The sequence below is a fragment of the Alligator mississippiensis genome, chromosome 1, assembly GCF_030867095.1.
Source record: "Alligator mississippiensis isolate rAllMis1 chromosome 1, rAllMis1, whole genome shotgun sequence".
In the NCBI taxonomy this organism is placed as follows: Eukaryota; Metazoa; Chordata; order Crocodylia; family Alligatoridae; genus Alligator; species Alligator mississippiensis.
In genome coordinates, this window is record NC_081824.1 from 29,913,422 (window position 1) to 29,929,874 (window position 16,453).

The 16,453-nt window shown below is 44.5% G+C and overlaps 1 protein-coding gene across 3 annotated transcripts in view; it reads right to left on the minus strand.

The window, feature by feature from the left end:
- HPCAL1 (hippocalcin like 1) overlaps positions 1–16,453 on the minus strand; it is a 177,960-nt gene that overhangs the window by 72,090 nt on the left and 89,417 nt on the right. For all 3 annotated transcript variants that reach the window (XM_059729647.1, XM_006259553.4, XM_014597332.3), the window contains exon 3: positions 750–1,152. In XM_059729647.1, coding sequence (XP_059585630.1) covers positions 750–1,127 — 378 coding nt within the window. In that variant the 5' untranslated portion in view covers positions 1,128–1,152. The remainder of the gene's footprint in view (positions 1–749; positions 1,153–16,453) is intronic.

Sequence of the window (16,453 nt, forward strand, 5' to 3'; positions counted from 1 at the left end):
AAGGCCAGGTACAAACATGACACTTTTACTGGTGTAAGTGATTTGAAACCAGTTTATACCCAGAACAGAACAGAAGTTGGGACAAAAAAACCCACCGCCTCTATACCTGTAACAGAGCAGAAGTTCAGCACACAGACTGGTATAAAAATGGCAGAACTCAGTCTAAGATTTGCACTCTACCAAAGGGTGAATGTGTGTTCTGTTCACTACCAATTTAAACTATGCTGCTTACAGAAAACTGTGTAAGTTAGATCAATTCTGCCTCAGGCTTTTTGAATGCATGTACCTAGCCTGAAAGTACACATGATCTCAAACCATACTTGGATTTTCACAGGCTCTGGGGTTATTGCCTTATGACTCCAACCACTGGAAATCCTGGGGACACTTCCAAAACTCTAATCTAGATTTTGATTCAAGTTTCATACATCTCAGAAATTTTGGGAGGGAGAGAGGGGGTAAGGGTGAGAAGAGAGGAAACTGGGTTTTCATTCAGGTCTTATTTCTACTCAGAATCTGTTTGGCTTTCAGAGCCATTATCCATTTGCAGTCTGTGGTCAGAATTATTTTGAGTGGCCATTCAGAATGACATTGGCAACTTTTAAGAAGTGCCAGGAGCTAACTGAATAGTTTTTAGGGTGCAAAAGCTACCTAGATCAAAAGCCTCTAGCTCCAGATGATTCAGGGGTAAAGAGAAGTTACAGTAAGATAAATTCAAAGATAAAATTTACAAAAAAATAAGGATTTCTCACCTGCACTATTTCTAGCATTTCACCACGGCTGATGTATCCATTGCCATCAAGATCATACATACTAAATGCCCATTTCAGTTTCTGTTCCAGCTTTCCCCGAGAGGTGACACTCAGAGCAATGATAAATTCCCTAAAGTCAATCGTCCCATCACCATTGGTGTCGAATGTGCGGAAGACGTGTTCTGCAAACTTCGACGCGTCACCATAAGGGAAAAAATTTGCATATATTTTTTTGAATTCGTCAACAGTCAAATGGCCAGTTGGGCAATCTTTTAGAAAGCCTTTGTACCACTCTTGTAGCTCATGGTCTGTGAATTCAGTGTTCTCCCGGAGATCTTGGAGTACCTCAGGTCGCAGCTTACTGTTCTGCTTCCCCATTCTGTTCTTGATTAAAATCTAGCAGCTGTAAAACAAAAGAATAAGCATGCCAACATTAGTGCTATGATTGGACTCCAAGTGTGAGTCGAGCCCCTAGATTTTAAAAAGGTAACATAGTGGAAAGATGCTATCAGCTCACAGACACACAACGAGTAAAAACATTTCAACAGCTGAAACCAACCCCGCAGAGAGAACAGGTACACTTAAGGACTGGTTTGTGAAATAAGCATCTGGATACAACGTAAAGCTTAAAAACATTGATAAAACATTATCCTGTTTCCCCATATCCTTTCTCCCCTCATCCAAGATCTCCCAATAACTGAGTCTGCCATTTAGTGGGAGAGAGAAGAGGAAGACAATTTGGGACAACCTCTTTTGGTCTGTCCCAGTACCATTTAGCGCTCAGCTGTGCTCCTCCTCCTATATCTCCTCCTGTGCTCCATAGTGATTTCCAGTCCCTGCCCAAACTAACCAGCATAGGCAGCATCAGGGGTGTTAAAAAATACCACAGCACATAAATAGTTCATATTTAAATAGCAAAAAGGCAGTCCAAGACTAAAGAAATGCAACAGTGGCTCTTTGAACACCCCCTGGTGCAGCAGCATTGTCCCACTTTCCTGACACCATCACATCAGTACCAAAGCCTCCTGCCTTGGTTCAGCAGCAGACATACTGAGAGGGCTGGAACCAGGTCAAGGACTTCGCAATGCTTTGGAAGTTGAGCTCCAGCAATTCACAGAGCATAAGCAGGATGAAATAACTGCATGGGGTGGGAAGGGAAAGAGGGCAGAAGCATCATAAAGAGGTCTGGGGTGGAAGAAGACCCCATGTTTAACAGGATCACCCCACAGGACCTTTCCCTTTTTTTTCTAACACCACTGGCAGCAGGAGCAGCTGAGTCACCCAGGGAGAAGAAAATAAGCAAGTGATTCAGATCTTTTAAAAACATTTTAATTCAATGTTCCCCAGTACTGTAACAAATAAGCTTCTTAAAAGTAGGGAGTTGCAATGTGGCTGGCAGAGTGACAGCACAGTCTTCATGTGTACATTGGTCTGAAGAATTCAGAAGCTTTGACAGCCTGTTCAGGTTTTCATATTGCAACTTTTATACAAGTGTTTCCAGCTTTTTCAGGAGTGCCCAACTGGGCAAAAAGCATATTTCAACAATCTTATGATTTCATCATGACTCCAAGGGGTCTGGGCACAATAGATGTCCTCTATTACAGCAGAGATGGTGCCTTAGTATTACAATGGGTTTGGGGGCTCACTTACTAATTGCAGTGACATGCAGGCACTGTTAACTGTCTTCAATCTGGTCAAACAGGTCAAAGTGAAAGATGCTTAAATGGTACTGCAGCCTGATGAAGGGTATTTATACCCAAAAGCTTGCAAAGAAGAATTTTTCCAACCAAATGAGTTGGTCTAATAAAAGTTATCAGATTTATCCAAAGAACCTTGTCTGCCTAAATGGTTATGATGAACATTTCTCCTTTATCCTCCTCTGCCATTAGGATTCCCAGCCATACAAACCAAAGGAACTCAAGGCTAAGGAAACACATGTTTGAGGGACATAACTATGTAACAGTGAACTTAGTGACATGCTGAATACCTTTCTTACAAGACAGGAGGTTCATTCTGTGTGACAACAGCAGCTTTTAACAACTGAAGTTCTATGTAATGTTAGGCCTGTTTAATTTGTACTAATATAAAAAGCCTACCAGAATACACTGCAAAGCTCCATCATCAAGGTTTGCACAATCTGGAATCAGTTTCCTGATAGCTCAAAGGCCACAGCTCTATGTCGTGCAGCACTTAGTAGTCATTTAAGCCACTGCTAAATGAGTTAAAAGCTGGATAACAGAAATTACACACAGAGCAGATAAACACACGTGTACATACAGTACTGGACCCACATAACAATGGGAAGGAAGTAAAGCAGAACACTGAAATGTGATGAGACAAATGTGGCAAGAAGATATACATCTGATAATAAGGACCGAACACTTCCAGGCAGCAAATGCCCAGCTAATGCATCAAAAATGTCCAGGATCAACAAGAAACAACAACCAAATAAGCTGCAAACCTTCAGAGGATTATCAATAATCATATTCCATTTACTTTAGACATGGCCCCAGCAATTTAAAATCCACATCCTGTTCTGTGGCTTAATGCTTGAAACAAACCCAACCAGCTGCTCCTTAATATAGCACATCAGGTTTAACAGAAAACTGCGTCGATATCATTAACTGCCCCGTTTTATAAAAAAACCACAAACGTTTTAGCCTGATAACTTATTGCTAGTCATTGTGTTGCACAGTTTGACATGGTTCCATTTGCTCCCAAAATGCCGAACAAATGCTAATGAAACAAGATCTTTCCCAACCGCTAACACGTCCCAGTGTCTTGGAGAAGACAGGGCTGTCCACTACCAGGCTAGGGACAGAAATTACACAGAAACCAGTTTAAGTGATCAAAACCAGTTCAAATCTGTAACACAACAGATGTTCAGTGCACTTAAATTGCTTTCAAAATGACTGAAACTGGTTTAAAAAAAACCTGGTTGGATGCAGTATCAGAATGAACAGATTTAGGTCAAACCAGTTTATGAAATGTCTGTCCCAGACCCCTTCCCAGTTCAAGTTAACTCTCAGTCCCCCAGCATCCCATGATGCTTTGCTGCCCTGGCTGTGCTGTCTGTTCCAGTGGAGCAGGCTTGGCTCTGTCCCTCCATTCCTTAGCCAGAGCACTATCACTGCTCTGGCTGGCTGAGAAGGGAGTTTGGGGGGGAAACCCAGGTCCGGACCTCAGCAGGGGTCTGCTTGAAGGGGCGAAGCATCCCCTGCCAGGCTTTTCCCCACTTAGAGAGGGGCTGCTTTGCCCTTGCCAGGCAGGTCCTGGCTGGGGTCCTGTACAAGCCAGGGAGGGGGCTTAAGCCCTTCTCCCCCTCCACCTTGTTGAGCCAGTTGGGGCCGGGGCCTAGCCATGCTCCTCTGCTCAATCAGGGAAAAGCCTGGCTGGGGCTTCTCCCCTTCCCTCCCACCCCTCACCTGCCCCTCCAGAGTCAGTGCAGGTCAGGGTGTGAGTTTAAACACTCCCATCATACTCAGAACGACACCCCGGGGAGGGGAGGAGGGGAAGGGAAGCCTCGGAGTGCTTCTCTCCCAGCTTCCCTCCTTTCTATTCAGCAGTGACTGGCAGGCTGGGAGCCACTGCAGGCATGTGGCTGCATTTCCTTAATCAAAAGTGAATGTATGTTCACTTGCTTCTCGATTCAATCTTTGCAGCTTAGACTAACCTGCAAAGATTGAGTTGATTCAGCCTCAGGTGTTTTGACTGTCTAGACTTAGCCCCAGGAAGTGCTTCCTCCCCAACCTCGAACTTTCTCTCGCTGCTCACTTGAGGCAGAGGGTACAGGATAGAGAATGGAACCAAACATTTGATTCTGCTGTTTAAAAAAGTAGCCTAACTGCAGAAAACAGTAGCTTACAACAGAATGAGTCAATCAGTCAATATTGGTTCAACTGTAAATGCAAATATTTTAATCTTTTATCCCTAATGATCTTCCTGCCTTGCTACCCTCCCTCCCCAACACTCCCTTATAGAGGCTTTGCTGTCTGCAGAGGCCCAATCCAAAAAACAATTCAAGTTTGTAAGAGCTCTTGTGATAACTCCAGGGGTCTCTAGTGAAGTCCTAGGTTTAGAGTAGTAGAAGCAGAACCTGGGAGCAGCAAAAGGCAGAACTTAGGTGTTAAACTGGAACAGCCTCAGCTAGAGACTTTGGAGGTAGTGGAGCATGATTTGGCCTCTTGGCTTAAATCAACTGTTAAATCACTTGAACCCATATGATTTCTCCGCCCCCCAAAAATGCTGCCTGAAGGAGGTGTGCACAGAAGTACCAGTGTTTCCCTTTTGCTGCCATGCCCCCTCACCCATCACCTCAACCCACGCATCTCTTCTGGCTTATGAATTCCAAATCCTTCTATATACCTGAGCTGGAACTTGCATATCATCCCTGCTCTGGCTGTCACTGAGAATCAATGCAGCCCTATGTATTTATTCAGAGGTCTAGCATCCAACCTCTTATCTCAATGACTTCTGAAGGCAATAGAGGCATACTGAATTGGTTTGGCCCCACATTACTGCAATTTTAAGAAATCTTTGCAGAGTGGGGTTTGCAGGGAAAAGGCAGGCAGTAGCAGCAATTCTAATTCTTCAACTGCTTTGCTTATGGACAGGCTAGCCCCCAGGAAAGCAGCCAGGGAACACCCACAGCTGTCTGAGGAATTCCCCAGGCTAATGAGACTAATCTTTTGGTATGATTTGCCTGTCATTTTTCTACTGCTCTGAACAACCTCTCGAGTGCTGCTATTTTCACACCCCAAGAAATATACACATGCATGACAAGGCTGAGGACAAAAAGCCTGGAATCCACTTCTGACAAAGTGGGGGCGTAGAGTCAGGATTGAGGCAGGCAAACAGCCATAGATTCACATCCCTGGCGCAGAAACTCAGCCTTATTAGGCCACCACATACTCATCTTTAATGGGTGTGCACTCAAAAGTGCTTTGAGGAAGGCCCTGCAGTTTACTCTATGTCTGTGCACGGAGTACTGCGAAGTGGAGTACTGCAAACAGAGTGGAGGCCTCTAGGCAACAGCACAGTATAAATGCTAGATGAGTAATGTTTATGTGCTAGCTTCATTCATTAGAATTTCAATACTTCTAATAGCAGTAAAGATACTGCTATCTGAGTGAAATTCATTTTGTATTAACTTCAAAAGCTTTACACTGAAGCAGGCTTTGCATTCAACAAATTATAGGTTATCTTAGGTGACTTCATCTCCCCCTACCCTCTCCCCTCTCCTCTCCCTGATTAGATTATTTTAGAAAGGTAATATGCAATGCATTAAATACAATTATTATTCAGCACCTGAGCTTTTCAGATGGCTTCTTAATGTGTCGAACGCAAATATAAACCTGCAGTTGTGTAACCAATTTGCTGAGAATAATTAAATAACTGACATTAACATTAATTTATTACAGCACATCTAAAGGAAGAGCTCTTAGACACAAGTCGTGTTTCAGCCAGCTCCTGCAAAATGCAATACCCAAATATCTCATTAATCATGACAAAAAAATCCCTGCTGCTGGTGCTCAACTGACATATCATTTGGTTTCTCTACAATGCTTTCATCACAACAGTTTCCAGAGGCTCAATGGCCAAATTAGCTAGAGACGTGCTTTGGAGAAGAGTTGAAAAGGGCAGGCACAGGTTGTGGGCTCTGAGACAGGAAACTCTGGGTCAGTCTCATGATTATATTTTATTTTTTAGATTTAATTTTTTAATTCTTAGATTCCTTGCTAGAACCTGCAAACAAAGGTTGGCCAAATCAAGCTGACTGGTGCAATCTACTCCACGTGCTTGAGAACAGATGCGGGAAAATGGGGACGAACGATTTCTGAAATCCTTCCCCCAAAAGGAACACTAGTTTCTTTTTCCTGTACTACTCTTTTGGTTGTCTCACATACAACCTGGGACATTCAGCATGGGGCACATTCAGCACATAAAGAGGTACATTTAGACTTACTGTAGATAGTTTGTGGCTCTTAATCGAGCTACAAGCTGTCCCTCTACATAGATTTCTCCATCACTACCAAGCCAACCACTAGAGAGAGAGTCTGTCAGGGGTAGGCAACCTTTTCTGGCTGCAGACTGGAATGACCCACCTTGGGTCAGAGGCAGGCAAGTGGGAGCTGGCACTTGGCTTGAACCCATGGCAGCATGGAGAGAGCACCCACAGCCAGAGTCTCTGGCCACTAAAGCCCCACATCCACAAGCTAGATCCAAGGCTGGAGATGTAGCTTGCTGATCCCTGGTCTAAGTGGCATGGTTAAGATTAAAGAGAAAAGATAAACTGACAAAACCCACCAAAACACTAATAAGCAAATGCTAAATAAATTAGAGGTGTAGGAATGAATAGGTTTGAAGATTCAACTACCTTCCCCTAATTTCTCATTTTGCAAGTCACCCTACTGGGTCAGGGTTAGGGCAGAGAGAAGACCGGTTGTGATGCATTCATTCTTGTACCTATTCTACGTGGTGAACAGAGGACTTCAGTTTCTAGTATGTGAACCCAGCTTTTCAGGAGGACAGAACTGGCAAAAGGAACATAAAATGCTTTAAAAATGCTTAGCCAAGGAAAAGACTCGAAGATGTAACACACTTTAAGCTTTAGCGTATATCTTTGACCTGAAGACAAATGTTTCAGCAGACAGATAATCAATCATATATGACTAAGGCGTAGGAGGAAATAACACTGCAAAAGATTTTTGTTCAAGTGTTAAGCCAGGATATTTGATAAGGTTTTTTCACTTCCTGTGCGCTGGGGTCACAGATACTACCTATATCTAAAGTTAGATCCTTAGTTATAGGATCTAAAAACATAGCCAAGTTAAAGCTCAAGTACAAAAAATAATTGCAAATTGTTCTGAATTTTCTTATCAGAAAATGGACAATAATCCTATGAGAAATCCCTAAAAATAAGTGCATATGGAATTTTAACCATATAAGGCCAAGATTAACCAATAAGTTTTTGAGAGGAAAAACCTGCAGCATCCTTATAGGCTCGGCAGTGCTACGCTGGTTAGCACTACAGATGAAAGGGACTTAGGGGTCATGATTGACCACAAGATGAATATGAGTCTTCAATATGATGCTGTGGCCAGTAAAGCAAGCAAAACGCTGGCTTGCATCCACAGATGCTTCTCAAGCAAATCCCGGGACGTCATTCTCCCCTTGTACTCGGCCTTGGTGAGGCTGCAGCTGGAGTACTATGTTCGGTTTTGGGCTCCACAATTCAAAAAAGGATGTGGAGAAGCTTGAGAGAGTCCAGAGAAGAGCCACACATATGATCAGAAGTCAGGAAAACAGACCTTACGACAACAGGCTGAGAGCTATGGGACTCTTTATTGCAGGCTCAGGGGTGATCTGATGGCCACCTATAAGTTTATCAGGGGTGTTCACCAGGATCTGGGGGAACAATTGTTCACCAGAGTTCAAGGGATGACAAGGTCGAATGGTTATAAACTCCGGCAAGACCATTTCAGACTGGACATAAGGAAGAATTTCTTCACTGTCCGAGCCCCCAAGGTCTGGAATAGCCTGCCACTGGAGGTGGTTCATGCACCTACATTGAGCGCCTTCAAGAGAAATTTGGATGCTTATCTTGCTGGGATCCTATGACCCCAGCTGACTTCCTGCCCCTTGGGCAGGGGGCTGGACTTGATGATCTTTTGAGGTCCCTTCCAGCCCTAACGTCTATGAAATCTATGAAAGTCTATAAGTATGTGAATAACCATCAGCACCTGGAAGATGGTATAGAGTGCACCCTCAACAAGTTTGCGGATGACACCAAGCTGGGGGGTGTATTAGATACAATGGAGGGTAAGGCTAGAACTCAGAGTGACCTAGACAAGTTGGAGGACTGGGCCAAAAGAAATCTCATGAGGTTCAACAAGGACAAGTACGAAGTCCTTCACGTAGGATGGAAGAATCCCATACACTGCTACAGCCTGGGAACTGATTGGGTGGGCAGCAGCTCTGCAGAAAAGGACTAGGGGTTACAGTGGACAATAAACTGGATACAAGTCAGCAGTGTGCCCTTGTTGCCAAGAAAGCTAACAGCATACTAAATTGCATTAGAAGGAGCGTTGCCAGCAGATCAAAGGAAGTGATTATTCCGCTTTAGGCTGCACTACTGAGGCCACATCTGGAGCACTGTGTCCAGTTTTGTGCCTCCCACTACAGAAAGGATGTAGACAAGCAGGAGAGAGTCCAGCAGAGAGCAACAAAAATAGTTTGGGGGCTGATGCACATGACTTCTGAGGAAAGGCTGAGGGAACTGGGTTTATTTAATGTGGAGAAGAGAAGACAGAAGAGATTTGATAGCAGCCTTTAACTACCTGAAGGGTGGTTCCAAAGAAGATGGAGCTGGACTGTTCTTAGTGATGGCAGATGACAGAACTAGGAGCAATGGTCTCAAGTTGCAGCAAGGGAAGTTTAGGTTCAATATTAGAAAAAAACATTCTCACGAGGAGGTTTGTAAAGCACTGGAACAGGTTACCTAGAGAGGTGGTGGAATCTCCATCCTTGGAGGTTTTTAAGGCCCGGCTCAACAAAGCCCTGACTGGAGTGATCTAGTTGGAGATGGTCCTGCTTTGAGCAGGGGGTTGGACTAGTCATAGTTTCTCAACTTGTGGTATGTGTACCCCTGGGGGTACGTGGGTACCCCAACACACTCTCTCTCACCCTCTTTTCCTCTCTCTCTTGCCTTTTTTTCCTCTTAGAACTATGGCAAAAAATTTGGTGCAATTAAAAAAAATTAAATTCCCCAGTAATAATTTGGTGTTCAGCCCTCCTAGCTTTGGCCAACATCACCTCTAGCTCAGGTACACACTTGGGTTGTGCACCCCTGGTGTAAAAGGTGGCAACCCTACCCACACCAGATCAGACATCTGTCATTCAACGGCCTTATCTACACAGCCCTTCTTCCAACATATGGCACACATTAGTCTGTAAATATAAAATCCCCTGGGAAATGGAATGCTGGGGTACTTATTAAAATTTTCAGAAGTTAGGGGGTACTTGCTACTTAAAAGGTTGAGAACCACTGGACTAGATGACCTCCTGAGGTCCCCTCCAAACCTAATTTTCTATGATTTTATAAAAGGATCTAGCACAGAGCAACAAAAATGATTAGGGGCTTGGGAAGCAAGATTTACAAGGAAAGGCTGAAATAAATAGAGTTATTTAGCTTAGATAAGAGAAGACTGAGGTAGGATTTGATAACAGTCTTCAAATACCTGAAGGATGTTTATAGAGAAGGGAGATGAGCTTTTCTCTGTGATTGTAGGGGACAGATGTAGGAGCAACAGCCTCAAACTTCAACAGTGGAAATTTATGCTGGAGATTAGGAGGAACTTTCTGACTATGAGGGTGGTCAGGCATTGGAACAGGCGGCCTAGAGAAGTTGTGGAATCTCCATTCTTGGAAATTTTCAAAAGCAGGTTAGACAGACACTTGGCTGGGGTGGTTTAGTCAGGGATGATCCTGTCTTGAGCAGGGGGCTGGATTAGATGAGCTTATGAGGTGCTTTCCAGCCCTACTTTTCTATCAGTGGCGACGCGTAGGGGGTGCATGTGCACCCCGAGAGCGCTGGTGCACCTCTTGACAGCCAGCATTCCCTGCTTAGGCAACGGGCAGAGGAGGCAGGCGGGAGCCCTGGTGTTCCCCTGAGAGTGGGGGCACCAGGAAAAACACTGCTGGCACTTCTGGGTTGGTGCGATTGGCCGCAAGGGGACCGCCGCCCCGGTTACTGACTGGCCGCTGAGGGGGCAAGTGCCCCCCCCAGGAGGCACCAGTTGCCCATGTTTCCTATGATCCTATGAAATCTGGACAATAGTATCAATTACTGCTAAAGCTGGAGCACTGGGCACTGCAATAAATATCTGAAATAATTTCTAATGTATGACAAAGTTCAGTTCACTACCACTTTTGAAATTAACTTTAAATTGATCATTGGCAAATGCAAGCAGTGTGGGTATCAATATACATAACCCAGAGAGTCTAGAGAGTGATTCTGCTTTCATTCCAGGTCTTCTGAAGACAAACTCTTTGAACTGAGCTCCTGGTGGGAATTTGTTAGTGAATCACTTAAGAAGGTTGGGGAAGGAGAAAGTACACTTTACAGTGTTTCTTTGTGTAAGCCTATATGTGCACCAATTCAATATTAACACCAAGAAAAAAAAGTTTGATATCTTTGTACACGTCTATAGTATTTTTCAGCAGAGAAGGAGAACACAAATCATCTTTGAATATGAGAGCATCTGCTTTGTAGGGGGAAACCTAGCACCATTCCAATTTCACTCAGCTACAAAGAGCAAGAAACATGTCTAAAATCAATTAAGGTCCTTTGGGACTCTGGCAAATGAAAGGAACAGCATAAGCCAGGCACCAGATTTTAAGCATATGATGCGCATGGGCTGTTTCGATGTTGATGGAAAATTAAAATAAAAAACCAGTTATGAAGAGGTGAAATCCAAGCATCTTCCCCACAGGTCTTGAAACTGCTGTGGTCTGGGAGTGCAAGAAGAAAAAGAAATGAAAGGATTTAGTCTGCATTTTCCTTGTTGCAGGAGATGGAAAGCAATGCCTAGATTATGACTCCATACGGATGGTGCAACCTATATGCCATGCTTCACTGGCCCCTGACTGGAGCAGCTTGGCAGTGTCCAACAAGATTGGCTTGTGCATGTGAGGAGGGGCTATTATGGACAAAAAGAGACAGAACAATCTGGGGCATGATTCTAGCTACTATCCAAGGTGCAGCTACTGTTCTAAAATCCTTGGAACCTCCCCAAAAGTGCTATTATTTTTAGGCTAACAAAAGACACTAAAGAAACTAAAAGCTTTATTTTTCACCCCCCCCCCCCCCCCCCCAACAAACGCATACATAAAGATTCAGTCAAGAGTGCTAGTAAATCCCAGGTTGGTCTAGATCAGGGGTGGGGCCTGCTGGCGGATTGGATCTGGCCTGTGGTCTGCCACCCGCCAAGTGACTAAATCTGGCCAATGACTCTGCATGAGGCCAAGCCCTGCCCGCTCCCACCTGGGACAGCCTGGGCTGCATTCCCACCCAGCAGAGGCAGCAGGAGGAGGAGCTGCTGCTGCTGGAGGCAGGGAGAGCCAAGCAGTACCTGGGTGGATATAGCTGCACTAAGAGCAGCCCCACCAGGAAAAGGTGCACGCTGGCCAGGGCTGGGGCTGGGGCCAGGGTGGGTGCAGGCAGAAGCATGGCGTGGGCTACTCCAGGCAGGAGTGGGCAGGCCTTGGCCCCATGTGGAGCACTGCAGGGGCAGCCACAGATCAGATGGGGGTGGAAGGTGTGGACCGCACTTGCACTGAACTGCACAGGCGAGCTCCGCTGCATGTGCCCTCTTGCCCCCTCCCACCCTGCTGGCTCCCAGAACCTGGCACACAGGCAGCCCCCCATACATGTGCACACCCACACCTACTCCACTACTCCACATACATGCCCAACCCCTGCCCACACCCCACATTAAGTACCCCGCAAACACACCCACTGTGCACACACCCCCACGCCCCCTCCCCATAATAAAGACGAGTAAAACTTTATTTTGAGGTATTATGCAATCACTTCTACATACACTACTCAAAAAACATAAATCAGGACGAAAATATTTTTTGAATTAAAATTAAATATATGTTATAGTAGATGCTTGATTTTTAGTATATATTTTATCATCTATAATTTGTTAAAATTATATCTTCTGAAAGATTTTATGTGTGCGGCCCTTGACAGCTCACCAACAGTTAAGTGGCCCTCCTGCCGAAATAACTGCCCATCTCTGGACTAGAAGATCTCGTAAGGTCCCTTCTAGCCTTACTTCCCTGTTTAATTATCTTGACTGTCAGGTTTCTGTCATCTAACCTGCCTTTTGCTCGCCTTCAGACTAACACAACTAACTACTTCTCTTTGCTGAGGTTTTTCTAAGACATTCACAGGAAATCATTGCTTGATTCTTGCACCAACTGACAGGACATTTCTTTCCTCTAAAGTACTCACATACACGCACACACTTTTGTACTTACCTCTGGCTAGGAGAGAACCAAGTATCTGCAGCACCAACCCCTAGGCTGAAGGAAAAGCTTGTCTCTCAACAGCAAGTTCAGCGTCTTTCTGAGCCAAACACTAGAGGGAGACTGGCTTTCGTATGTCCAAGAGACTGCCTTTCATACTACTAGGTATTTGTCAATAATGTGAAATACAAATATGCAAAATCTGTTTTTCACATTCATTAAAGGGATCTTTAGCAGCTTGCCAGAATCCAGGGGCTGTACTTGATTTGCTTGAAAAGGAGCAGAATGCAAGTCAGGAGAACAAGAGAAACAGCTCTGACTAACTTCCTATATTTCACCTTGATCAGGGAAATCTTTTGCTCTCCTGAAGACGGAGCACAGTGTTGACTAGGACCTGTAGTTTTTGAAGGCTAGACTTCTAGGTAAGGGCAAGATTGGTTGCAGGCAGAACTGTAGCACTCCAAGCTGTGCTGTGATCACCCATGGGCAAGCAACTAATACTCAGAACAGCTTCAGTAATGCCTGCTCATAACATGAAGTATAAAACATGCTAGAAGATGAAATTACAATCAAAGTCTATGAGCCAGCTCCCATTTGCTTTGCTCAAAGACAGTCAGTGGAACTACTCTTGAGAGTAAGATGAGCTGTGCAATTATATGGGTATGGGACAGACCATGAATTCTCAAGTAAAGAGCAGTTTTTGTTCTCATCCATTTTACTGCCAGTATCCTAAGCAACAGGCTGCGATACACAGACTGAAGATACATACAAACATGTTGCTATAGAAATCTGGTCCCAGTAAGAGCATGTAAAGCTCTCTCCAGCCTTGCTGAAAAAGCAGCTGTTGTACAAGATGCTGTCAACTTAAATTTGGCCCTAAATTTAAATTTTGCTAGTAGCTACCTACTAAGATTTCTATTTATTAAAACAATTCTGTAATTTAAAAAACTTCCAATGAAAACTTTTTAAAACACCCAAAAGAACAGCAAAAACTTCCCCCTCCAGTCTATAGACTAAAGAATCTAAAACACAAGTGAAAGCATCTTCATCAACTTCCATTGCCCTCGCTGGGAGGAAAGCAAAAAGTAAACAGAACTGAAATAATGCCAAATGTATGGATCTTTTAAAAACAACATTTCACTGCTAAATACATTCCTGTGCCATTAAGCAGAAGAATGGAAAAATGTTTACTTATTGTACAGAATATAAGATCATTGAGGTTTTTTTTTTTTAATGACTAAATTTAGCAGTGGGAAACCAACACTAACCCAGCACAGCAAACCTGCACAGTGGAGTTTTCAAAAGAGCTCAGTAATCATTTTAGGTCCCAAATAAAGCAGTAACACAGGGGTCAGTAATACCTGGCATACAGGCCAGAGCATTGCACAAGACCATTTTGCCCAGCATGCCACAGCCAACCCAGGCTCTGGGCAGCTGCCCATGGAGCTCAGGGTGCTTGCAGCAGGTGGTGGGGAGGCTGCAAGCCCTGCTATGAGCAGCCCTGGCTCTGTGGCAGGCAGTAGCTGCCCAGAGCCCTGCCAGATGTGGCAGGCAGCAGGAGGCTGCAACCAGTGCATCAGGTCTGGAGCCATACCCCAGCTCCGTGGCTAGCAGCAGCTGCATGTGTGCCTAAGGATGCATGGCAGGGAAGGGGTTGAGGTTGTGTTGCCCCAGGCCCCTTCCCCACTGTGCGCCTCTAATCACACATGCAGTTGCTGCCCCCATGGAGCCTTGGCTGCTCACAGCAGGTAGCAGGCAGGCTGCAAACAGCTGCATGGGGGTCTGGAGCCCCAATCTGACTCTGGGGCCTGAGACAGCTGCATGCATATCTTGAGGTGCATGGGGGAGAAGGGGCCTGGGCCAGTGCAGCTGCTGTAGGCTCATGCAGCTGGCGCAGCCACTTACAGGCTCGCAGCCCGGACTCCGTGGCAGATGGTAAGGGCCTGCCCAGAGCCTGGGCTGCTTGCAGGAGGAGCCCGCGAGGCTGCAAGTGGCTGTACCTGAGTCTGGAGCCCCAGCTTAGCTTGTTGCCAGTAATGGCTGCGTGTGCCCCCCAAAGAGCATGGCAGGTAAGGGGTCAGGGCTGTGCTGCCATGACAAGGATCAGGCCCCTGATGGCTCCCCTGACATCTGCCCTGGCATGCCAACATCTTTGAAGTCCACGTTGCAGGGGGTTTTGGAACTCGGTCCAAAACATTGCTGACCCCTGAAGTAACATTAAAAAAAAAAAAAATCAGCTCGGTACCTTGGTAGCATGTCAGATGCTGAGCTATTTTGAAAGTCTGGCTACACATCACAATAGGAGCACTTGAGCACTTTTGAAGACCTGGCCCTTGTTTGGGTACATCAAAGGAAGTCGATCAGGAATCAAATTCTACCCCAGGCTTGTTTGCAAATTTGAACTAAGACACTGATCCTGGAAATCACTGTGTGTGGACCATACCCTAGCGGCCACACACATTTGCTCGAGTCAAATGCAACAGTTGGAACCCGAGACATTCACTTACAAGCCTCCCAATTCTGTGAAAACCTGAAATCTTATCAAAGTCCACAAAAAGTTTTGCCATCATCTGCAATGGGGCCAGGATTTCACTCCTGATTCACTCAACATATATTACTTCAGAGCATTAGGCACAAATGCATTAACCTGAGAACCATCTTCCTTTAGAAGAATCTTGCTGTAGAACACAGAGAACTATGACATATTATTACTACATTATTTTAACAGTTTGTAGTCATACAATATAGTAATTCATAAACCTGCAGGGTTGTACCCTGCAAAACTTGACTCCCATTACTTGCACAGAAGAGCTTATCATCAAGTCTAGGGCGACAAATTACCACCATAACCACAAAGGTCTGGGTCAAAAACAGAAAAGGCCCACAAACCAAACAGCTGCCTTTCAGGTTGCTGCCAATGAATTCTGAGTTTTTCAGTCTACCACTTCATTTGGATTACAGAAACAGAAGCCTCTGTAAATGCTCTGCATCCCACAGATGAGGCATTGTAAGTGCAAAGGGACAAATTTTCTCAATGCAATAAAAGAAATATGGGAGCAGATCAGGCAGATGACTAGGTTGTTAGTTAAAGGAAACAAAAAAACCCACATTTATTTTTAAATGAAGTTGAAAGACAGCTAAACAGTCATTCTACTCTCCTCCAGATTATGTAAAATTCAGGTTAGTTCAGGCAATGCTATATGACAAAGAAAGCATCTCGCTGTGATGTCTTAACTTATGAGACCTTTTCTGAGGGGTCTGTTTGAATAGAAAGAAATAAAATGGGTGAGGAAGTTAACAAATCTAAAATGACATTCAATTTAGGACACTATTGTGATGCATGGTTTAAAATAAAATTTTCACTGAATGTGAGCCTACTGGATGGTGATTGGTACCTAATATAAACTGAGAAAGAGTATTCAGTCCTTTTAATTTCATCTCCCTTTTGAGTTTAAAGGCCAAAAACCAGCATAGGACAGAAATAATGACACTATAAAAATAGAACTGAGGTTTTCCTTTTTAAATTTGGCTTAAAAAAATGAGTTGTTCATTCTGATCATGGCCATCTTGCTATCCTGTCCATGCCAGATGTCCTTTAACGGTCAGCTCAAAGCTTCTTTAAGGCTTAGCGTTCTTGTGTACAGGGTCAATGGAAGAACTCTGCTCTC